The 17,848-nt window shown below is 38.1% G+C and overlaps 1 protein-coding gene across 1 annotated transcript in view; it reads left to right on the top strand.

The window, feature by feature from the left end:
- The first annotated feature begins 1,879 nt into the window (after positions 1 to 1,879).
- The window catches only part of NT5DC1 (5'-nucleotidase domain containing 1), a 123,996-nt gene continuing 108,027 nt past the window's right edge, over positions 1,880 to 17,848 (top strand). The window contains exons 1-6 of the mRNA XM_031611166.2: positions 1,880 to 2,078; positions 4,120 to 4,211; positions 5,848 to 5,919; positions 7,357 to 7,463; positions 9,682 to 9,761; positions 13,185 to 13,266. Of these exons, the coding sequence (XP_031467026.2) occupies positions 1,986 to 2,078; positions 4,120 to 4,211; positions 5,848 to 5,919; positions 7,357 to 7,463; positions 9,682 to 9,761; positions 13,185 to 13,266 (526 nt within the window). The 5' untranslated portion in view covers positions 1,880 to 1,985. The remainder of the gene's footprint in view (positions 2,079 to 4,119; positions 4,212 to 5,847; positions 5,920 to 7,356; positions 7,464 to 9,681; positions 9,762 to 13,184; positions 13,267 to 17,848) is intronic.

Below are 17,848 nucleotides of genomic sequence, written 5' to 3'. Positions count from 1 at the left end.
TGAGTTGCTCCATTGCTTAAATGACTGGAAGTCACTTAAAATTAAAGTGCTTTTGTACTGTAAATTGTGAGATAGCTTCTCATTACTGCTACTATTATTGTGCAGTACTCACAAAATCTGGATGTTCATGATTGCTTTTGATGGCAAGTACAGTGATCACTCCAGCTGTTCCAATACTATAGCATGTTAAATTGATTCTGTAGTGAGCTTACATAAACATAAAATGTGTAACATGCATGGAAAAGAACACTATAAATTTAAACGGCTATGATCTAAACAAAATTTGGTAAGCTGCATGAGGCCTTTTGGGAAAATAAAAACAAAAACAAACCACCTTCTGGAACAGGAAATTCCCAAAGTGGGATCTTATGATTCTATGATCTATTGCTACAATTTTCAGGTCAGACAAACTGAGTTAATATGAGGGCAGCATAAATACTTGAACCTACTGAAGTCAATAGAAATTTGCACCATGTTTCCTAAAGTGAGTGGTTTGGGGAAGAAAAATGACCTCTTGCTCAGAGTTCCCTCATCTTGACGGCTGAGACCACTGCTGCGTGCAAGATCCTGGATGAATCTCTCCTTCTGCATGCTCATATTTCACAGCATTCAATTTGGAAAACACACACACATATACGCATAGGTATATATATATATATATATATATGTACTTGAGCATATATATCTGAAATATCTTCATGTGTCATTATGTAAAAGGGCTGCTCCGAAATTAATGCCTCCTACTTTATGATGCTGGTCCACAATGTCTGAGGTGGATGTTGGTGGTATGGCAGTAGAGGTTGAACCTTCTCACCAGCATTCTGTTATATTTTGTTTCTCTGTGACAGATAGCAGCAGAGGGGCAGTCTGACAGAATGGCAACATTCACTGAAGCTTGCTGACTGTGTATAGAGACCAAGTAGTGTATGTGAGCACAGCAATGCACTGGGTGATGCATTTCAGTAGTGGTGACAGCAGGTCACTTCTTCTGGTGCAGATTTGCACGAGTGTGGTGTTCAGGTTTTTGTTTAATGCTGACAAAAATCCGTAGCTAATGGTCTTTGGCTCTGTTTAAAAGCAGCAGTTTGTAGTTGAGAATTTGTTCTATCAAATAGTGCTATTGTGTTCTTTGTGCTGTAGTTTCCATGGAAATAAATAGGAGGCATTACTTTCAGAGCAACTTACGTGTATATACTGTATATATATATATGCATATATACATATGTACATGATATATGGAGTATTTGTAATATATGGTGCACATACATACATATAACAGCATTAGAATGGATATTAATATCTGTGGGATATTCTGAATTCCTTTGAAAGAAGCTGCAACAGCACAGCCTGAGGTAACATCACACAATCCACTCCTTTCTTGCTGACACCACACTATTAGCTTTAGCAAACTAACAGCATTCTTGTGTTTTGATGACATCACTGTATCTAAACAGCAAAATGAATTCTAGAGAGGAGCGAAGAAGATCTGCACACAAGTGTTCAAGAGCAGCTATCTAAGCATCCCAAGCCTTGGCCTCAAACGGGCAGTGCATTCAGGTCCAACCACAGAGAACAGAATTAACTCAATGCAGCTCTCATTTGTTTTGCTTTTCTCCAAATGGAGCATTTCGTTACGCCCGGTGAAGCGCCCTCGGGACGCTCACTCTGCGTGCGCCCACCAGCTGCAGCTACCTTCAGAGCGGGATCCCCACCGTTCCCAGCCGCACAAGGTCTCGGCGAGAAAGGCTTTTCTTAACCTCAGCGACTGAACGAGAACACGCGCAGCCATCCTCCACCTCTCAGCTCTGCTGCCGAGGGCCGGGCCCCGCGCAGGTGAGGGCGGCCGCGGAGCGGCGGGGCGGAGTCGGGGCGGGGCGGAGTGGCTGCGGCCGCACCGCCCCGCGCCGCAGGAAGCACCGCCCGTGCGCCTTCCTCCTTCTCTTCCTCCTCCGCCTCCGCCCGCCTCCTGCGGTGGCGGCACGGCCATGCAGCAGTACTTTTCCCTGGCCGACTGCGAGGTGATGGGCTTCGATCTGGATCACACGCTGTGCCGTTACCACCTCTCGCAGAGCGCGACGGTGAGTGCGGGCCGCTTCGCTCCGGCCGCCCGAGCGGAAGGGCGAATGGGGGCGTGCGGGGCCGGCCGGGGTCCCGGGTGCGGGGGGAGCCCAGCAGAGGGACGGAGAGCCACCGGGAAACGCGAGCGGAGGGGAGAAGCGGGAGCCCCTCTCTTTGCCCGCCCCCTCGGCAGGCCTCAGCCCGACCGGGGAGCGCTGCCGTGTCTTTGCCTTGGAAACGGCGCCTCCGGAGTGTTCTCCTGCCTGGAGTGGTGCTGCGAAAGGCAGAGTTCCCCCCCCGTCGGATCGCGAGGTGGTGCAGGCGGGCGGTTCGAAGTGCACAGCGCTTTCTGTAGGGGATCGTGGCAAACTTTGTCGTGCTTAGAACGGTGAGCATGAGGGCATTCAGCATCTCTGCCTCAGCGTTGCTGTCCGTCAGAGCCTGATGGCATGCGCTGTGCCTTCTGCCTCAGCGCTTCTTTTCTGCCTGGCCCCTTTCAGTCTCGGGTGTTCCATCTGCAGGTCTCCCCTCTGTTGAGGTCAGAATGCTGCACTGCTGAATGCTCCATCCCCATGGATGTTCTTCAGTGTGATATAGAAATAACTGTTTTTATAGAAACAACTGTAGCAATGGTGCAGTGCACCTTGCTCTGTAAAACTGCATTGCTTTCTAAAGTGGTGTTTGATATTCTGCAGAAATGCATCTTACTTACAGAAAGACACTTCTTAAATTTTGTTTGCTCTTCTCAAAAGGCAGAGGCTGGTTGTCACGTGCCCTTTGCATGCATCCTTACTGATGACCAATAAAGCACTTTAAATTGCTGGCATGAACACCAGAAGATACAGTTGTTACTGTTTGTCTTTCTCACTATTCAAAGTCATTCCAAGAGCAGCTCTGGGAGAACAGCTTTAATGAAAGAACTATGAGAAAAAGGGGCCTGGCATTATCTGCATAGACTTACTTGCACAACTTCACTGGCGCATTACAGTAAGAACTGGCTGAATGTTGTACTAGGCTTTAACACTACTCTTTCTGGCCTTAAGAATCTTTTACTTAGTAGTTGCTGTTTTCTTCAAAATATGTTTTATCAGGAATGTTTAAAATTTTCTGCATCCAGGTCTGGTGCCCCCAGTACAAAAAAGACAGAGAGCTGTTGGAGAGGGTCCAGAGGAGGGCCACAAAGATGATCAGAGGGCTGGAGCACCTCCCCTATGACAACAGGCTGAGGCAGCTGGGCTTGTTCAGCCTGGAGAAAAGAAGGCTGCAGGGTGACCTCGTTGCAGCCTTTCAGTACCTAAAGAGAATCTATAAACAGGAGGGGAGTCAACTCCTTGAAAAGGTAGATAAGAGCAGGACAAGGGGAAATGGTTTTAAGCTGAGGGAAGGAAGATTTAGGTTGGATGTCAGGGGGAAGTTCTTTACAGAGAGAGTGGTGAGGTGCTGGAACAGGCTGCCCAGAGAGGTTGTGGATGCCCATCCCTGGAGGTGTTGAAGGCCAGGTTGGATAGGGCCCTGGGCAGCCCATTGGATTTGGAGGTTGGTGACTGCCTGTGGCAGGGGAGTTGGAGCTTGATTATCTTTGAGGTCTCTTCCAACCCAAGCCGTTCTATGACTCAGTGATTCTATGTTCACTAGCTGCAGTTGTTGGCAGGTTCAGATGCTACTTGTTGAATCTGGGTAACCGTGATATTTAAAAAAAAAAAAAAAAAAAAAAAAGATTTGGAAGGAAGAAGTAGTGACTGGCTTTGGGTGCTTAGTATCTTTGTTTCCCAGTAGTCTTGAAGCCCTAGGGCAGTAAGGTAGAACACTATACGCTTGGTTATGCTACAGAAGTTGCCCCAGAACTATTGCATGAGCATCTTGAGCTGTTTTCCAGCCCACCAGAAGTAACTCAGGGACTACTGGTAAAATGCTGTGGGGCAGGGCCCCCAGGTTCCTTGTTTGCCTCTTCTTAGGTGGTACTAAAAGTTCACATCTTCCCAGGGAAAGCATTATCTTTAGATACCTTAATCAATGTAGTTAATACTGTTTTAATTTCTTATTTTATTTTCCCATCTATAGCTAATATATGATAGTTTTGCTCAGTATCTGGTAACGGAGAAGGGTTACGACAAAGACTTGCTGACTCTAAATCCAGAAAGCTTAGACTTCTGGTAAGTATGTTGAAAATAACATAAACTTTCATCATAACTTCCTTTATACTATTTGTAGTATACTTTTACGAAACTTGGAAAACAGCTTTTTAGACAGTTGTTAAGACTATCAAACCAAATAGGTAACTTCAAGTTTTTTCCAACAAGTATTTAAAACCATAAGTATTTCTCCTGAAATACTTCTAATATGATGTTTTGAAGAGAACTGAATATTGCTTTGTGCTTTCTATGAAATCTCTAAAAATTTTGTGGTTTAACTTGCTGAAATACGCCTCCTTTTTCTTCTACCCTTAACTCAACTGGTAAATACAGTAACCATCAGAATTTAGTCATATCTCCATGTTTCTCTTTACAGATGTATTTTTGTTTGTGTAAGGTAGAATAATCTCAACAGTCTTCTCAGGAACTGAGGAAAGGTGACATGCCAAGAAGTAGCCCTTGAGTGATGCTTTAGGCACAAAGCTGTAATGTAAGAAACTAAAACACAAGTTTCTGGTCTGAATTCAGTGGTATCTGAGGTGGAACTTTAATGTGAATCACTGATGTTCCAACTTGTATAGGTTATTATCTATGGCAAGAGTGTGGGGACTTGAAAGTCAGGTTATTGCTGTTTGTTTTGGCTTTGTTTTTCCTTAGGAGAAGCACAGGTGTTTTGTTTTCAATTTGTTTTTACAGTTCAGTATTTGACTGGTGAGTTTCCAAACATGTCTGATTGCAAATCTCATGTGATAACCAGGACTCTGAGGGATGAAATCTGTTGACATTTAGATATATCTACCTTGGTTCCATCCTGAAGCTGGGGGTTCCTTAGTGAGGATCTGCAAGCCCATAGTGCTGGTAGCATCGCTTATCACCCAGGTGTCAAGTGTGAAAGAATAGTCTGCTAGCTGGGTTCAAAGCACGTTGTCTTCCCTTTGGATACTATATAACACAATGAAGAAAGCATTACTTTTCCATTATCTTTTCCAATATTATTCTAGATATTGAACTCTGATCTCATTTTTCAAACAAGCTAAGTAAATGTGAGTTCATTTTTCTGAAAGTTGTGAATTTACTAGGTGAGTTAGGAACTACTATGGCACATCTGTCCTACTCAGTGTACCCTTCACCTTGTGAGTGCAGACTAGCCTGACAATGCCTCTCTTCACATACTCTTAGGTATTCTGTTGTCTCACTGGAAATGATGTTCTATCTCTCTCTTCCTTAATATTAGTGTTACTGTTGCAGTAATAAGTAGGGCAGGTACAGTCAAAATGTGTATTTAATTTTCTTTAATAGTGGTTTAAACATCACATTTCTTAGTTGTATATGTTCAGGCCTTAATCCTCCAACCCTATCTATATGAATAATCACACTGAACTCACAGAACAATGGAACTGGATTTATTTAGTTGGAATTTGCTATGTAAGTGAAATCCAGCCCTCACTGTAATGATATGTATTTGCATACGTTACTTTCAAACATGAGAGTGCTTGAGGGGTTGTGATTTGTTGCTTTTAAGTGGCATTGTTATATAGCTTCTGTAACTGCATTTCACTATTCTGATACAAAGAGGCATTTTTCTGAAAACATTTTTCTTGTTTTTTCCTTAAAAAAAAAAAAAAAAAAAAAAACAAATCAAAACAATTATTTTTAGTTGTAAAGGCTTGGCATTGGACTTTGAAGAAGGAAACTTCCTGAAGCTTGCGGAAGATGGAACAGTTTTGAGGTAATACTGACTACGTGTGCTTATTGTTAAACAAACATGACCATTTTATCCTCTTCTTGAAAGTCACCTCAGTTTTATTACACATCTAATGTACTAGTTTCAATATATATTCATTTATGTAAAAATTTAAATGCTCTTGGGTAACCTAGTGTTCAGTATCTCTTAATGTTATAAACCTAGTATTTTCATAATATTTCCATATTAGCTGCTAGGAAGAATATATAATTTTTTATAAACATCTAAGATTGAGTGCATACTGATCTTGAAACTAAATTCACTTTTTTCAGTGGCTACCAATGTACTCTGTCCAATTCTGCTAAGATCCAGGGTAAGGTTTTTCTTTGAATTCTGAGTAACTTGAGTCAATCAGTGCTAATAACTAATGTTAATGACAAAGCAAATGTCTTTGTACCATATGTATTCAGAATTCTTGCAGATTTGCTACATGTAGCTTAAGTAGCCTGAGGTAAATTAAGCATAGAAACTGACACGCTCACTTGGGGAAGTCTTTTTTTCCCTCTTAAAATTAAATTTTCCCTTGAGTCATAATTTTAGTATATCTTTACTTCTTCCTTCCTTCTTTTTTTTACTTAAAAAAAAAAAAAAAACAAAACATGAAGATGCTAGGGGAAATCAGATCTCATTGAAGTCTTGGAAGGTGTCCCCGCCCATGACAAGGGCAGATAGGAACTAAGTGATCTGTAAAGGTCCCTTCCAACACAAATTATTCTATGATCCTATCAAATAAGGAATGAAATATCTGTGAGTCTTTGTTATGCGCACAGAAATTCAGTTAGCACCATGAATTTCAAAGAGCTACATTTGGAATTCAAGACAAGAGGATATATTAATATAAAGAGAAGAGTGTTACCCAGGAAATGGAAGGATAACTAATACTGTTTCCTTCAAAATCGGGTTATGTATGTTCTTTAGGGGCACAGTTTGATGGTCAAGTTAGTGGATTTTTAATTCCTGAAAAGGCTTGTACCTATTTCTGTATTACATAGCTGCTTTGAGGGCTCAAACTAGAATTTTATCACAGTCCTGCCCTGCGTTCTGTGAATGTTACCAGGCTTCAGAACGGTGTATAGGCTTTCTGCTCTGTGTTTTATTGTGCAGCGTATATTGAAAGTTCAAGTATAATGTCCTCATACAATTGAGAACATTCGAGCAACACAGAGTGATTGTGTTAGGAGGTGAGGCACTGTATCCATGCCCTCAGCCAACCAGACGTTTGTGAACTAGAACTTATACTGGGGACTGTAGTGTTAAAAGTTACAAGTCAAAAGCTTAGGTCCTAGCAAACTTCAAATTGGGAACTCAAGTGAAGATAAACTTGCATGCACTTTGGTATTCAATTGCAGTTCATTACTGTTTCCTAGATCTAGTCTGAATGTTTTTAACCTTTTATTTTTCTCTCCATAATGCATCAAATAGGGCAAGTCATGGCACTAGGAGTATGACATCTGAAGAGATCCTGGAGATTTATGGAAGGAGGGAGTGGAAGCATTTTAGTACAGTCAGTGGAATGATTTCCCGCTCAGGTAGCTATACCTCAGAATGTCCTGGTCTATGATTTGGCCCCTTCAGTGTTTATTGTAGTGTTAGTTCATCCTAAATCTATTTTTAAAAAAATACTTGAGATGAGAATTACTGACATATGTGAGTGTTTGGGGCAAAGGTTGTTTTTATATTTTTAACCTATATAATACTTAAATCACCAATTATAAGGCAAGTAATGAACAAGCTAACAGTATAGGTGTGTTTTGGCTATAGAGATGGGCACATTGTTACTTGTTGAAGTAGTGAAGTTCATAGTCTCAATCTAATTTAAGAATAATTTAAAAAAAAAATCAAGTTTGTCTTAATTGTTGACATGTTGCTGTCAGTGTTCTTACTAGAGGCCTAGCTGGAAGTGCAATTAACGGAGCAGGTATGGAAACACAACTGCTCATCTTGTGGTGGCAGCTGTTTAATTTTAAGGTGGGAGTCATGTTGTGAAGGCACTGTTATTAGTTTTCCACTTTAACTAGCCACCTTGTACTTTCTCCCAAATTTTCTTTAAGATTAGTAATTGTGAGTGATGCACATAAAGGTAAAAATGCTCGCTTTTAGTTGCACTGTCCCGTGTGATAGAGATGTTCTTTGCCATTTTGCTGTCATAAATTCTTTTGTCATCCTCACGCTGAACTACAGGTAAACTTTTGCAGCTGGGTAGAAAAGTACCTCAGCTATATGTACAAAAGAAACCTTTTGCATTCATTATTTAGTTCTCTTTCATAAATATTAGTCCTTGTTTTGCTGACTTATGTAATATATATAAGAGACGACACAGACAAGATCATTAATACAATGAAAGCATCACCTATTAAATCACATTTACTCCCAGAAAAGAATTGCAGAACATGACCTTAGTCTGGGAAAAATGCTTAGGCGCTTCTGACTTTTTTGTTCTGTTTTAGGACATCATAGAATAATGTGAGCATGTTTCTCACTGGGCTAAGTTTCTGTCTTTAGCATGTATTTTCAAAGGACAGGACTATCCCAGCCTTTGTTTTAGATGATTCAACCCGAATATCCAAGCACCACCCGAGGGTGAAATGAATCCAGAGAGGATCCTGTCTTTTTTGCCCAGAAGCTAGACGAACGAAGAATTTCCTTGCAAATTCTTTGTTTTAGACAATGAAGGAAAGACAAAATCTGAAGTTTAACAGGTTATGAGACACTTGTACAGTGTGCCACTCATAGACAACTGTAACATCAGAGTAGCAAGGATGTTTTAGATAAGTTCTACAGCTAGAGATGCGGTTTTGTTGAAATCTGGGAATGCTGGAAAACCTCACAGAGAAATGATGAAACATTGCTTTTATTTTTCCATTTTGTTTCAATGATTCTTGAGTAATTCTATTTGGTAAATAAAATGCATCTGTCCACTTTGCTTTGGTTCATTCAATTTTTACTTGTATTTTATAAGATGCTGCTTTCAAAGTCACTTGACATTTCTTACACTGTCTTTCACTTTATGACAAATTGTATTGTTGTGGCATTTTCAAAATAAAACCACTCTGTTATCACTGAAGTGAAGCAATTCAACAGTCTCATAACAGACTAGGTCAGTGTTATCAAAAGGAAATACTTAGTCTGTGAGATCAGCAAGGGGAATATAGCACAATTCTCAGTAGCGCAGAGGAGAAGGGTAAAAATATGAAAACTGCCAAATGGTTTCAATTCCCATTAATACCCTAAATTCAGAAGTTATTAAAAGAAGGGCTGTAGCCAGTAAGAGTTGATCTCTCTCCTACCTGCATGTTTGGATTTGATGATCTTAGTGGTCTTTTCCAGCCTTAGTGATTCTATGATTCTATGTAAGACCTGTCAAATGTTTCAGAAACAATTTCTCAGACTCACAGTATTTCTTACTATTGGGGAAACTGATATTTTGGAATAGCTGAGCTGCACTGCCTTGACTTTTAAGACCCATTATTCATGTCCATCTCTTCCACCATGACTTTTAGAGTCTTAAAATGTTTCTAAAAATCTTATTGCTTTGGTGTAAGGTAACCACTGTCAACTGCCAATTATGAGAATCAGAAATAGAAATAAAAGCTAACAAATGTATTATTAAGTTGGGAAACAAATAATGCTTATTATCATAAAATTCAAGGATCAGTTTGTAATACTATTTAAATATATTATTTATTTGTAAACCATGCAATACGTATTTAAAAACTAGAGGTTTGTTGTTTTTTTTTTTTTTTCCAGCCAAATACTATCTGTATGATAATTATTTTGATCTACCAGGAGCCCTCCTGTGTGCAAGGGTTGTGGACAGTTTAGATCAGGTAAGAACTGGACTTTTTGAAATTAAATGTTCCATTATCTTTATCCTTTTCTGCCTCACTTGCTGTATGCATTCGGCAGTGCATGCAAGTAATACATTCAGTGAAGTTAAGCTCTTTAGCTCTTCTTTCTTGTTTGGAATTTTTCATGCCAGACTTATCAGTGTATTAGAGCTATCTCCCACGTTACTTGTGACTTACTTGGCATGGTCAGAGTAAATGTACTTCCACCAGAGGGCACAAATAGCTAGGATAAGAACAAAGGAGTTATTTTCTCAAGTTTATTCTGTGATATGGAGAATATTCTTCTTAATTGTATTGAATACTTAATAGAATACTGTGATTTTCCAGTTTTTTTCATCTCCTAAGCAATAAATTAAATTTCAAGGTGGAAAATGAAATTGCTCCAGCTTTTTTCAGTGCTTCTTAGATATACAATGTAGCTTAGATCCTATCTTTGATATTTGTTATCATTTGATTCAGTTGAGTCAAAGCAGAGTTGAAACTTCAACTTGAAGGTAGCTGTAGAAAAGGGCTTTTCTCATTGAGTAAAATATTTTAATGTCAATGAGGTATGGATATAATCTACTGTCTGAAGGTACTAAAGTAATGCAGCACTTTGTCTGCAGACTAGAATTGAGAATCGTGATGGGTATCTGCAGTTCCTTGGAGTATCACCTAACTTGATGTTTTAGGCTTAGATCCAAAATAGCATGCTGAGCAGATTGCTGTTTAAGTCCAACTGCTGCTTGAAGAGTTACCTAAAGCTAGCTTATTGGCAAACACTGAGGACAGGTACGTCATAAGAGTCTTAATTTCGTGCCTGATTAATCTCATTCCTTGCCTGCTCACAGCTTGGAATCCTCTCTCAGATGTCACAGATGTACTGTGTTGCTTTATTTTACAGTTAATTTAGACTTGGTACAAGTTGTTTGGCGCTGGGGAGAAAGAATGCTGCTAAAATGTGGCTCAGCACACATGTAGTATGCTTACATGTTCTTACTAGTTTACAAGCTGGAGCACTGTCCCTGGAGCAGTGCTGTCTTTATCTGGAAAGAAACCCATGCTCTATTTTTCCACAGAGCTGCTAGAAATGGTTCAAGCATTCTTCATCAGTTTCTTGAATATTTAACTGCACGCTAGCTCAATTTCAGTACAGGGACTACAACAATTTTGTAAAATGTTACCATCAGTCAGATGATGAAGACACAAGGCAGGAGATTGTAGGCCTCTCTGGCACTTGTGCCCTGGACAAGTGCTGCAGTTGTTAAGCTATTTTATATGGTATCAAAATCATGGCATTTTAATTCCTTCAAACTGCTAAACAGAATTGTAGGCTTATATTTCTTCTTTTTGCAACTTGTATTAGTAAAGGCTACTTTTCCTTAAAATTTACAGAAAACATTCTAGGATTTGGAGAGTTTCCTACCAAAATAGATGGAGAACTAGGTTCCAGTTCAAAAAGGGTTCAGACAAGAGCTGGATGCTGCACTGCTCTACTCTGTTAAAGATATGTATGTACTTGATGAATTTGTGTATGTTTTCAGGCAAATGAGAGGAGCTTCTCAACATTTTGCATCTTTGAATTGAAGCTCTACACAAAATACTTTTTGTCTGATACTTTAGCTAATGAAATCAATGCATAGGCATGCTCATAGTTACCTCTCTGCTTTCAGGGAATTGGTCAGTTTTCTTTTATGTGCAGTAGCTCTGGATTTGCAGTGGGGTAGTTTTACAGTCATTTTGGTCACTTGTAAAAACCAAAGGTTTTGAGGGAAGTATACCACTTTTAAACTTCTATCCACTTGTCCTCAGAACAACACTCTTGAGGAACTGTTAGCTTGTTGCACTGATTTTTAGAAGAAGCAAGCAAATAAAACAATGAAACAAAACAAACAAACAAACAAAAAAACAAAAACAACAAAAAAAAACAAGGCTAGAGTCATGGAGTATATGTAGAGCTTGCAGTTGAATCTGTCTGAGGGCTGGTGGTAGTATAGGCTACTGCTGTCACCACTAGACAGGCATTCCCTGACATCTCATGAATACAGCTTTGGATAACGACCTTGCTTAGCAGTTAACTAAACTGATATACACCTTTTTTAGTGCCTTTTCTCTCTGACAGTCCTTTTTATATATATCTGCAGTAGTTTGCTAGAAAAATGGATTTTGGGGTGACAGGGGAAGCAATAACACTATCTTTCCCACTCTTAATCTCTAAAGTGCTGGATCATAAGTAGGCTACCAATAGTGCTTGTCAGTCACGTGTGAAAGGCCTTGTTACTGCTGCTTGATGGAGGTGAAATCGAGGGCAGACCTTTTTTCTTGAAGCCTCTGTGTCAGATTAGGCCTGAAATAGCAGTTTGCTACAAATAAACTGCATGTTTTTAGACATTTTAAATTCATTTTCACTTTCTAAATACATCCTTCTCTACTTACAAAATAAGTCTTTATTCAGGCACTAGTGCAGAGCTGAGCTGACAGGTTTAGGACATAGGGCAAAGCCATAAAAATCTGTCAACAGTTGCATCAAAACTTAAGCTTAAGTAGATGTGCAAAGCCTGCAACAACACTACAAAATACTTTCTATGGTGTAGAAACTGGCATCTGCTTTATTGCTGCCCTGTACTTGGTAACTGAGCACCTCTTACAAGCTCAGTAACTAATTATCTGCCCTATAATGTGCCTAGCTGTGTAATTGCACCTGAGTTTAACTCAACATTTTTAAAGTTTGTAGTGTTTGAGTCCCAGAGCACTCTGAGCTGCTTGAGAAGCTTTTTCTCTATCTTAATGAGACACTGGGAGGGCAGCTGAGGTCAGCAGAAGTGTTTCTGCACCTGGACAGCTTTCCAGGAAAAGTGGGAAGCTGATCACATTGAAGATTGTTTTTTCCCTTTCCTTCTGCCAGAGCAGGGGTTTGGCAACCTACAAAGCACAATGCAGTGTAGTGCTGCTCAGCCTGGCTTCTAAGTGTTTTATGTGGTGTTTAGGGTGGAGTTATTGGCAGAAGAACATTGCCACTATGTTATAGTGAAAGTTTTTACAAGTTGCAATGGTGGAAGGTGATACCAGTGCCAGGCTGTAGTTAATGTCAGCCTGTTAATTTAGTACAATGCCTGCAGCTCTAGGTGTTAATTTTTCCTGGAAGTCAGCAGGATAGCTCATTCATTAAGTTGCTGTTCTTCCTAATGCTCCTCTTTGCTGTAAGATTTTAGGCTACTTATTGAGTAATTCAAAAGCAGACCTGCCTCCCATTATTCAGAGTTCACAGCTGAGTTCTGAGTCCTGGTTCCTACTGTCTAGGACTGCTCTTCTCCATTTTCATAATACTTTTATTTATTAATGGCGTTCTTCCCACTGTTTCAGTATAAAAGCTTGAAATGGCTGATACTTGATATAGTGACTAGATTCCTTTGACAATTACAGCATGATGGTCAGAAAAAATATGACTTCTGGAAGGACATGGTGGCTGCTATCCAGCATAATTATAAAATATCAGCTTTTAAAGGTAAGTAGGTTCACCAAAAACTTACTATAATAGCCAGAAATATTATGTATGTTTGCTGAAACAAATACATTTGCTACCATACTGTAGGTTACTCAACGTAGCTTTTACTTATCAGGCTCCTAAGTTGTTCTATTTACACATTTATCCTGCTATCATTGGTATTCTTAATTTGTTCATCTGGAGCTGTTTTGATATTTTTAATAGCACTTTTGATGTTTTACCTCACTGTCTTTAGAAGAAAAGTATTTGATTCGTACAATAATGTCAGCATTATTTGACTGTATTTAATTCTATTCTTGGTGTTCTTGTATTTATGAATAAAATCAGATATGCACTGAAAAGAAAGGAAACTAATATTCAATACATTTTTAAATAGGTTTTCTTTAGCCCTTTAGTTTTGATTAGAATTCATTATGTATTGCATATGGATCATGCATAGTTAGCTTCCTTTTTAAAAAATAAATTTTACAGTAAGTTGTTATTTGGGAACATAATTTAAATCCTGATCCTTGAAATCACGTAAATAATCAATTTTATGTATGTAGGAGTGTCTGCTTGTGTGTACATGTATACACTTAAGTATATACATACACATTGTACCTATTTGTGTATGTAAGTGTGTAATCTGTAAGCAGATGTGTGATGTGACTTAATTCTTTTAAACTCCTTTCAGAACAGACACTTAATTTACTACACATAGTTTTCTGTTACAGGGGATATGAGGGATGTGCACAGCAGCAGTAAAATATGAGAAGTTATTAAGGGATAAACATGTTTTTTCTGGGGTGGGATGGGAATAGGTAGGGCTTTGTAAAATCAGCAGTAAGACAGTACAGATTGTACACAGTACTTTAATGCATGAAAGTGCTGAACTCTGTCATGCATCGTTTTGAAAACCTTGCAGTGGTCTTATTGTCCTTTTAATAATGTAGTCCAGTGGATGAGCAGGAAGATGGAAGAATTGGATATTATTTCTTCCTGTTTGACTTACCTGTGATATTTGCCTGAAGTATTGTCCTTTTACTTCAGGTCCCTCCTCTGTGAAATGGGAATAATAGTACTAATCTTCTGTGACAAGTTAATGCCAAAGACTTTTTCCTCTGGTGCAAGCTTAATGTAACTTTCTGAGGAAACTTAAAACTGGCTCCATCCCAGTTTCGACATACCAGGAAGCCCCATGCTCTTTCTTTGTCCAGAGCCTGGACTAAAATGCATAAACCATGTCTTGACTTAACTCTGCTCCTTCGTTGCCCTGTGAAGGGTTTAACCCTTTAGAGAAAAGCAGCACTCATTTGCAGATAGTCAAAGTAAATTTTCTAAAGCAAGCGTATTAAATGGTGAGCTGGGGAGACATCAAGTTCCCAAGTTAAAATAGCATCTTGCTAGTGCCATTGTCAGTGATGGAGCAGAACGACTGACCATTTTGTTTATTTGAAATTCATGTTTGCATGTCACTTCGTTTCTGGTTTGTTGTCAGTGCGCCCTTGTTTATCTTTGTCCCTTCTCTTTATCACATGATTTCTTTGATCATTAGTCAGGTGTCTGATGGATTTTGCTTTTCATTGTCTTAGCCATGGTGATTGCCTTAGATAATGGCCCAACTATGTATTTTTTTTAGATAGCTATTTTAGATAGCCATGATTGTCATGACTCTCAGTTTATATCAACTCACTCTGCTACTTATTCTTAAAGTGAAGAACTGAGGCTTGCAGAAGAAGCCTAAGAAAGTTCCATGTAGTTTTGTTTTATTTGAATTTTGCTTTTCGAAAGCCAAAAATTTCAAGCAGTCTATTAAGAAATACTATTAGGTAAAAACATGATGTCAGACAGCAATGAACACTGGCATTTTTATTTTTAGGCAGGTCACTTTTTTAACCAACAATACGTGCAAGAATGCACTCTGCATAAATTATTCAGAATTCTTCTTGCCGATCTTTATTATTGGAATATTTTTTTGGCTTTAACATGATTAGTATTTCTTTTTTTTCCACTTAGTTTATATTCTATTCTCATTATAGTCATCAGTATAGAACAATTCAAAGGAATCGTTATGTGGAAATTATAATTAATATTATGTAAATATGTAAAATTTTCAAATTTGGTGCTTTTGATAGAAAAATTGATGGTTCCTGCAGGAGGAAAATGCCCAATATAACTTCTTAGAGCATAATCTTATAAAATGTCTTCTCATAAAGACTGCTTTCTTTCTCTTGCATGATTGTCTTTCCCCATCATCTCCCAATCGTAACAGTAGCACCTATGATTATGTAGAGAGAATAATACACTTGTAATGTTTTCAATCAGTTTGTAACACTATATTTCATTTTGGAATTAGAAGGATCATGCCTGACATAGCAGATAAAACTTTATAAGCTGCCCATTTAAAAGCTTGGTGGGATATGCTGTCAGCTCTCAAGGGTGCTTGTGAAAAAATTGTCTTTGTTTAAAAGGTATATAGTAGATGAAGGAAGTGCTAGATTAAAAAACTTGTTGTTTAATAACTTGCATTTTGATTTTAGTTGTGTTGTGTTTTTTTTTAGGTAATTGAGCAATATTCTGAAGTGGCATGCTTCTATGTAGAAATTATATACTTTCTTTATACTTCAGGGAGAAAAGCTTTCTGGATTATGAAATACTTCATTCTCTCCCCTAAACATGTGCATGCAGACAAGTTTTTGATCACAACTCTATGCTATAACTCTTTTGTCTAGGCAGAAGATAACAGAATTGTCAGTGATATCTGCATTATGTTCTTTATATGTGACTTCGGAAACAACAAAGAGGAAAGATGCTTTTCTGATCAAAAAGGAGGAATCTTCAAAAAAGACTGTAACACTAGGATTTCTAATGTTGATGTAGTCTAGTGAAGAAAGATTAGTATTTTTCTTAGTTGTGAAAATGGTGGCAAACATGTAAGCTAGTAAATTTGTTATACATCTATTCTCAGATTTCCAGGTAAATTCATAAGTGATCATTTGGCTACTTCACATCTGACTATTTAAGAACTGATGAGGCTTGTCTCAAATTTCTTTTTTTCCAAAGCCTTTGGAAGAGAATTTTCTACTATTACTAAGACTCTTATATTTCAGTTTTAATCTCATGGGATTTTCTTCTAATACCACATCTGGAAAAAAATGTGGTTTTTGGAAGAGCTTTGTCTTCACATCTTCATGTGAGGAGGATATTTAAAAAAAAAAAAAAAGAAGAAGAAAAAAAAAGTGCTACAGACACCCCCAGTTTTTCCTTTTGGCTGTTCTGTCTGAGCTGCATGGCCATCATCTGCATTATGTGATTGTGTCCAACTCTTCTGAAGCCTGACATTCACTGGTGATAAAATTCTTTTCCAACATACTTTGCTTCTCCTATAATGTGCAATTAAACAGATCTAACTTATTTGAAGTACATATCTAAAAAATATGAATTAGCTTTTGTTTTAGTAAGAGTCTTAAACATTTTCTCAGAGTTTCTTCTAAACAGTGAATCCAGAGTAAATCTTTAAATTCTACTTGATCACAGTGTGAAGTGTAATCACTAGTTCTGTGGTGCTGAGCGGTTTTGTTAATGGCTTAACATCTGGACAGTTATGAAAAGTGTTCAAAAAGACAGGCCTGAGTACTAAGTTGTAGACTTGAATTCCTTTGTACTCATTTGAAGAACTGAGATGTTAAAACACAAAACCTGATTTAAAGTGGGGGGACAATGAAGATAGCCAAACCTAACTTCTAAGAATACTGTCGAGGCCTAGTTTCTTGTGCTGTCAAATTGGAATCACAGGACAGGTGCTGAGCACCAAGAGTCTCTAACAATTTTAAACACTTCGACCGGAAACTGTCATGTTTGAAGCTCCACTTCATAATCTCTCTGTTTCTGAAATAAGAGTGTCAAATTGTTTGAATTGTTTATTTTATTTTTTTAAAAAAGGTGTTTCTTAGGAGACATGTAATTAATAGATGAGGACAGACAATTCACTGAAATGTCTTGATTGTTAGTTTAGTTTGAAGGAAAATTATTATGGGATTACTACTTATAAATTATGGTACTGTCCACTGCATTATTTTCATGCAAACATAGAACATTTATAATGGTAGTACCTACTTACTTGCCTAAGTCTACTTGGCCGCTAAAATAAGATGATTATTACTGAGTATTACTTTCTCTTTTAGCACTTAAAAGTTTAGTTTAAGCCTTCTGCATTGTTATCTAGTAGCACTTAATAAAAGGATCAAACCAATTCTGCAGTTACTTTCTTAGAAGTTCTTTACAGTTTCCAAAGTATTTAGTTTTTCTAACGATGTATCAGCCCAAAGGTGCTCTCACTTTTTTATTAATCCCAAGGTATTTTCAAGTACTTAGGAAACTACTGTTTCAAATGTACAAAATGTAATAAGCCTCGGGTTTCCCTTTCTTGAAGAAATGATGACATCGCAAAAGAATTCAAACATAGGCCTACGTACTTACAATGCAAATGATTAAAAACATCCATTAAAAAGTTTAAAATAACAGTTTGAGTTGATAAGCTTTGGATATATATATATAACAGTTAAAACATAAATGATAGCTTGCCATTGAAGAGATGTGTTTT

This window comes from Phasianus colchicus, chromosome 2 (genome assembly GCF_987193195.1).
Source record: "Phasianus colchicus chromosome 2, bPhaCol1.hap1.1, whole genome shotgun sequence".
Lineage (NCBI taxonomy): Eukaryota > Metazoa > Chordata > Aves > Galliformes > Phasianidae > Phasianus > Phasianus colchicus.
The sequence above is the reverse complement of the archived record's forward strand: the minus strand, read 5'-3'. Positions and strand labels throughout refer to the sequence as shown.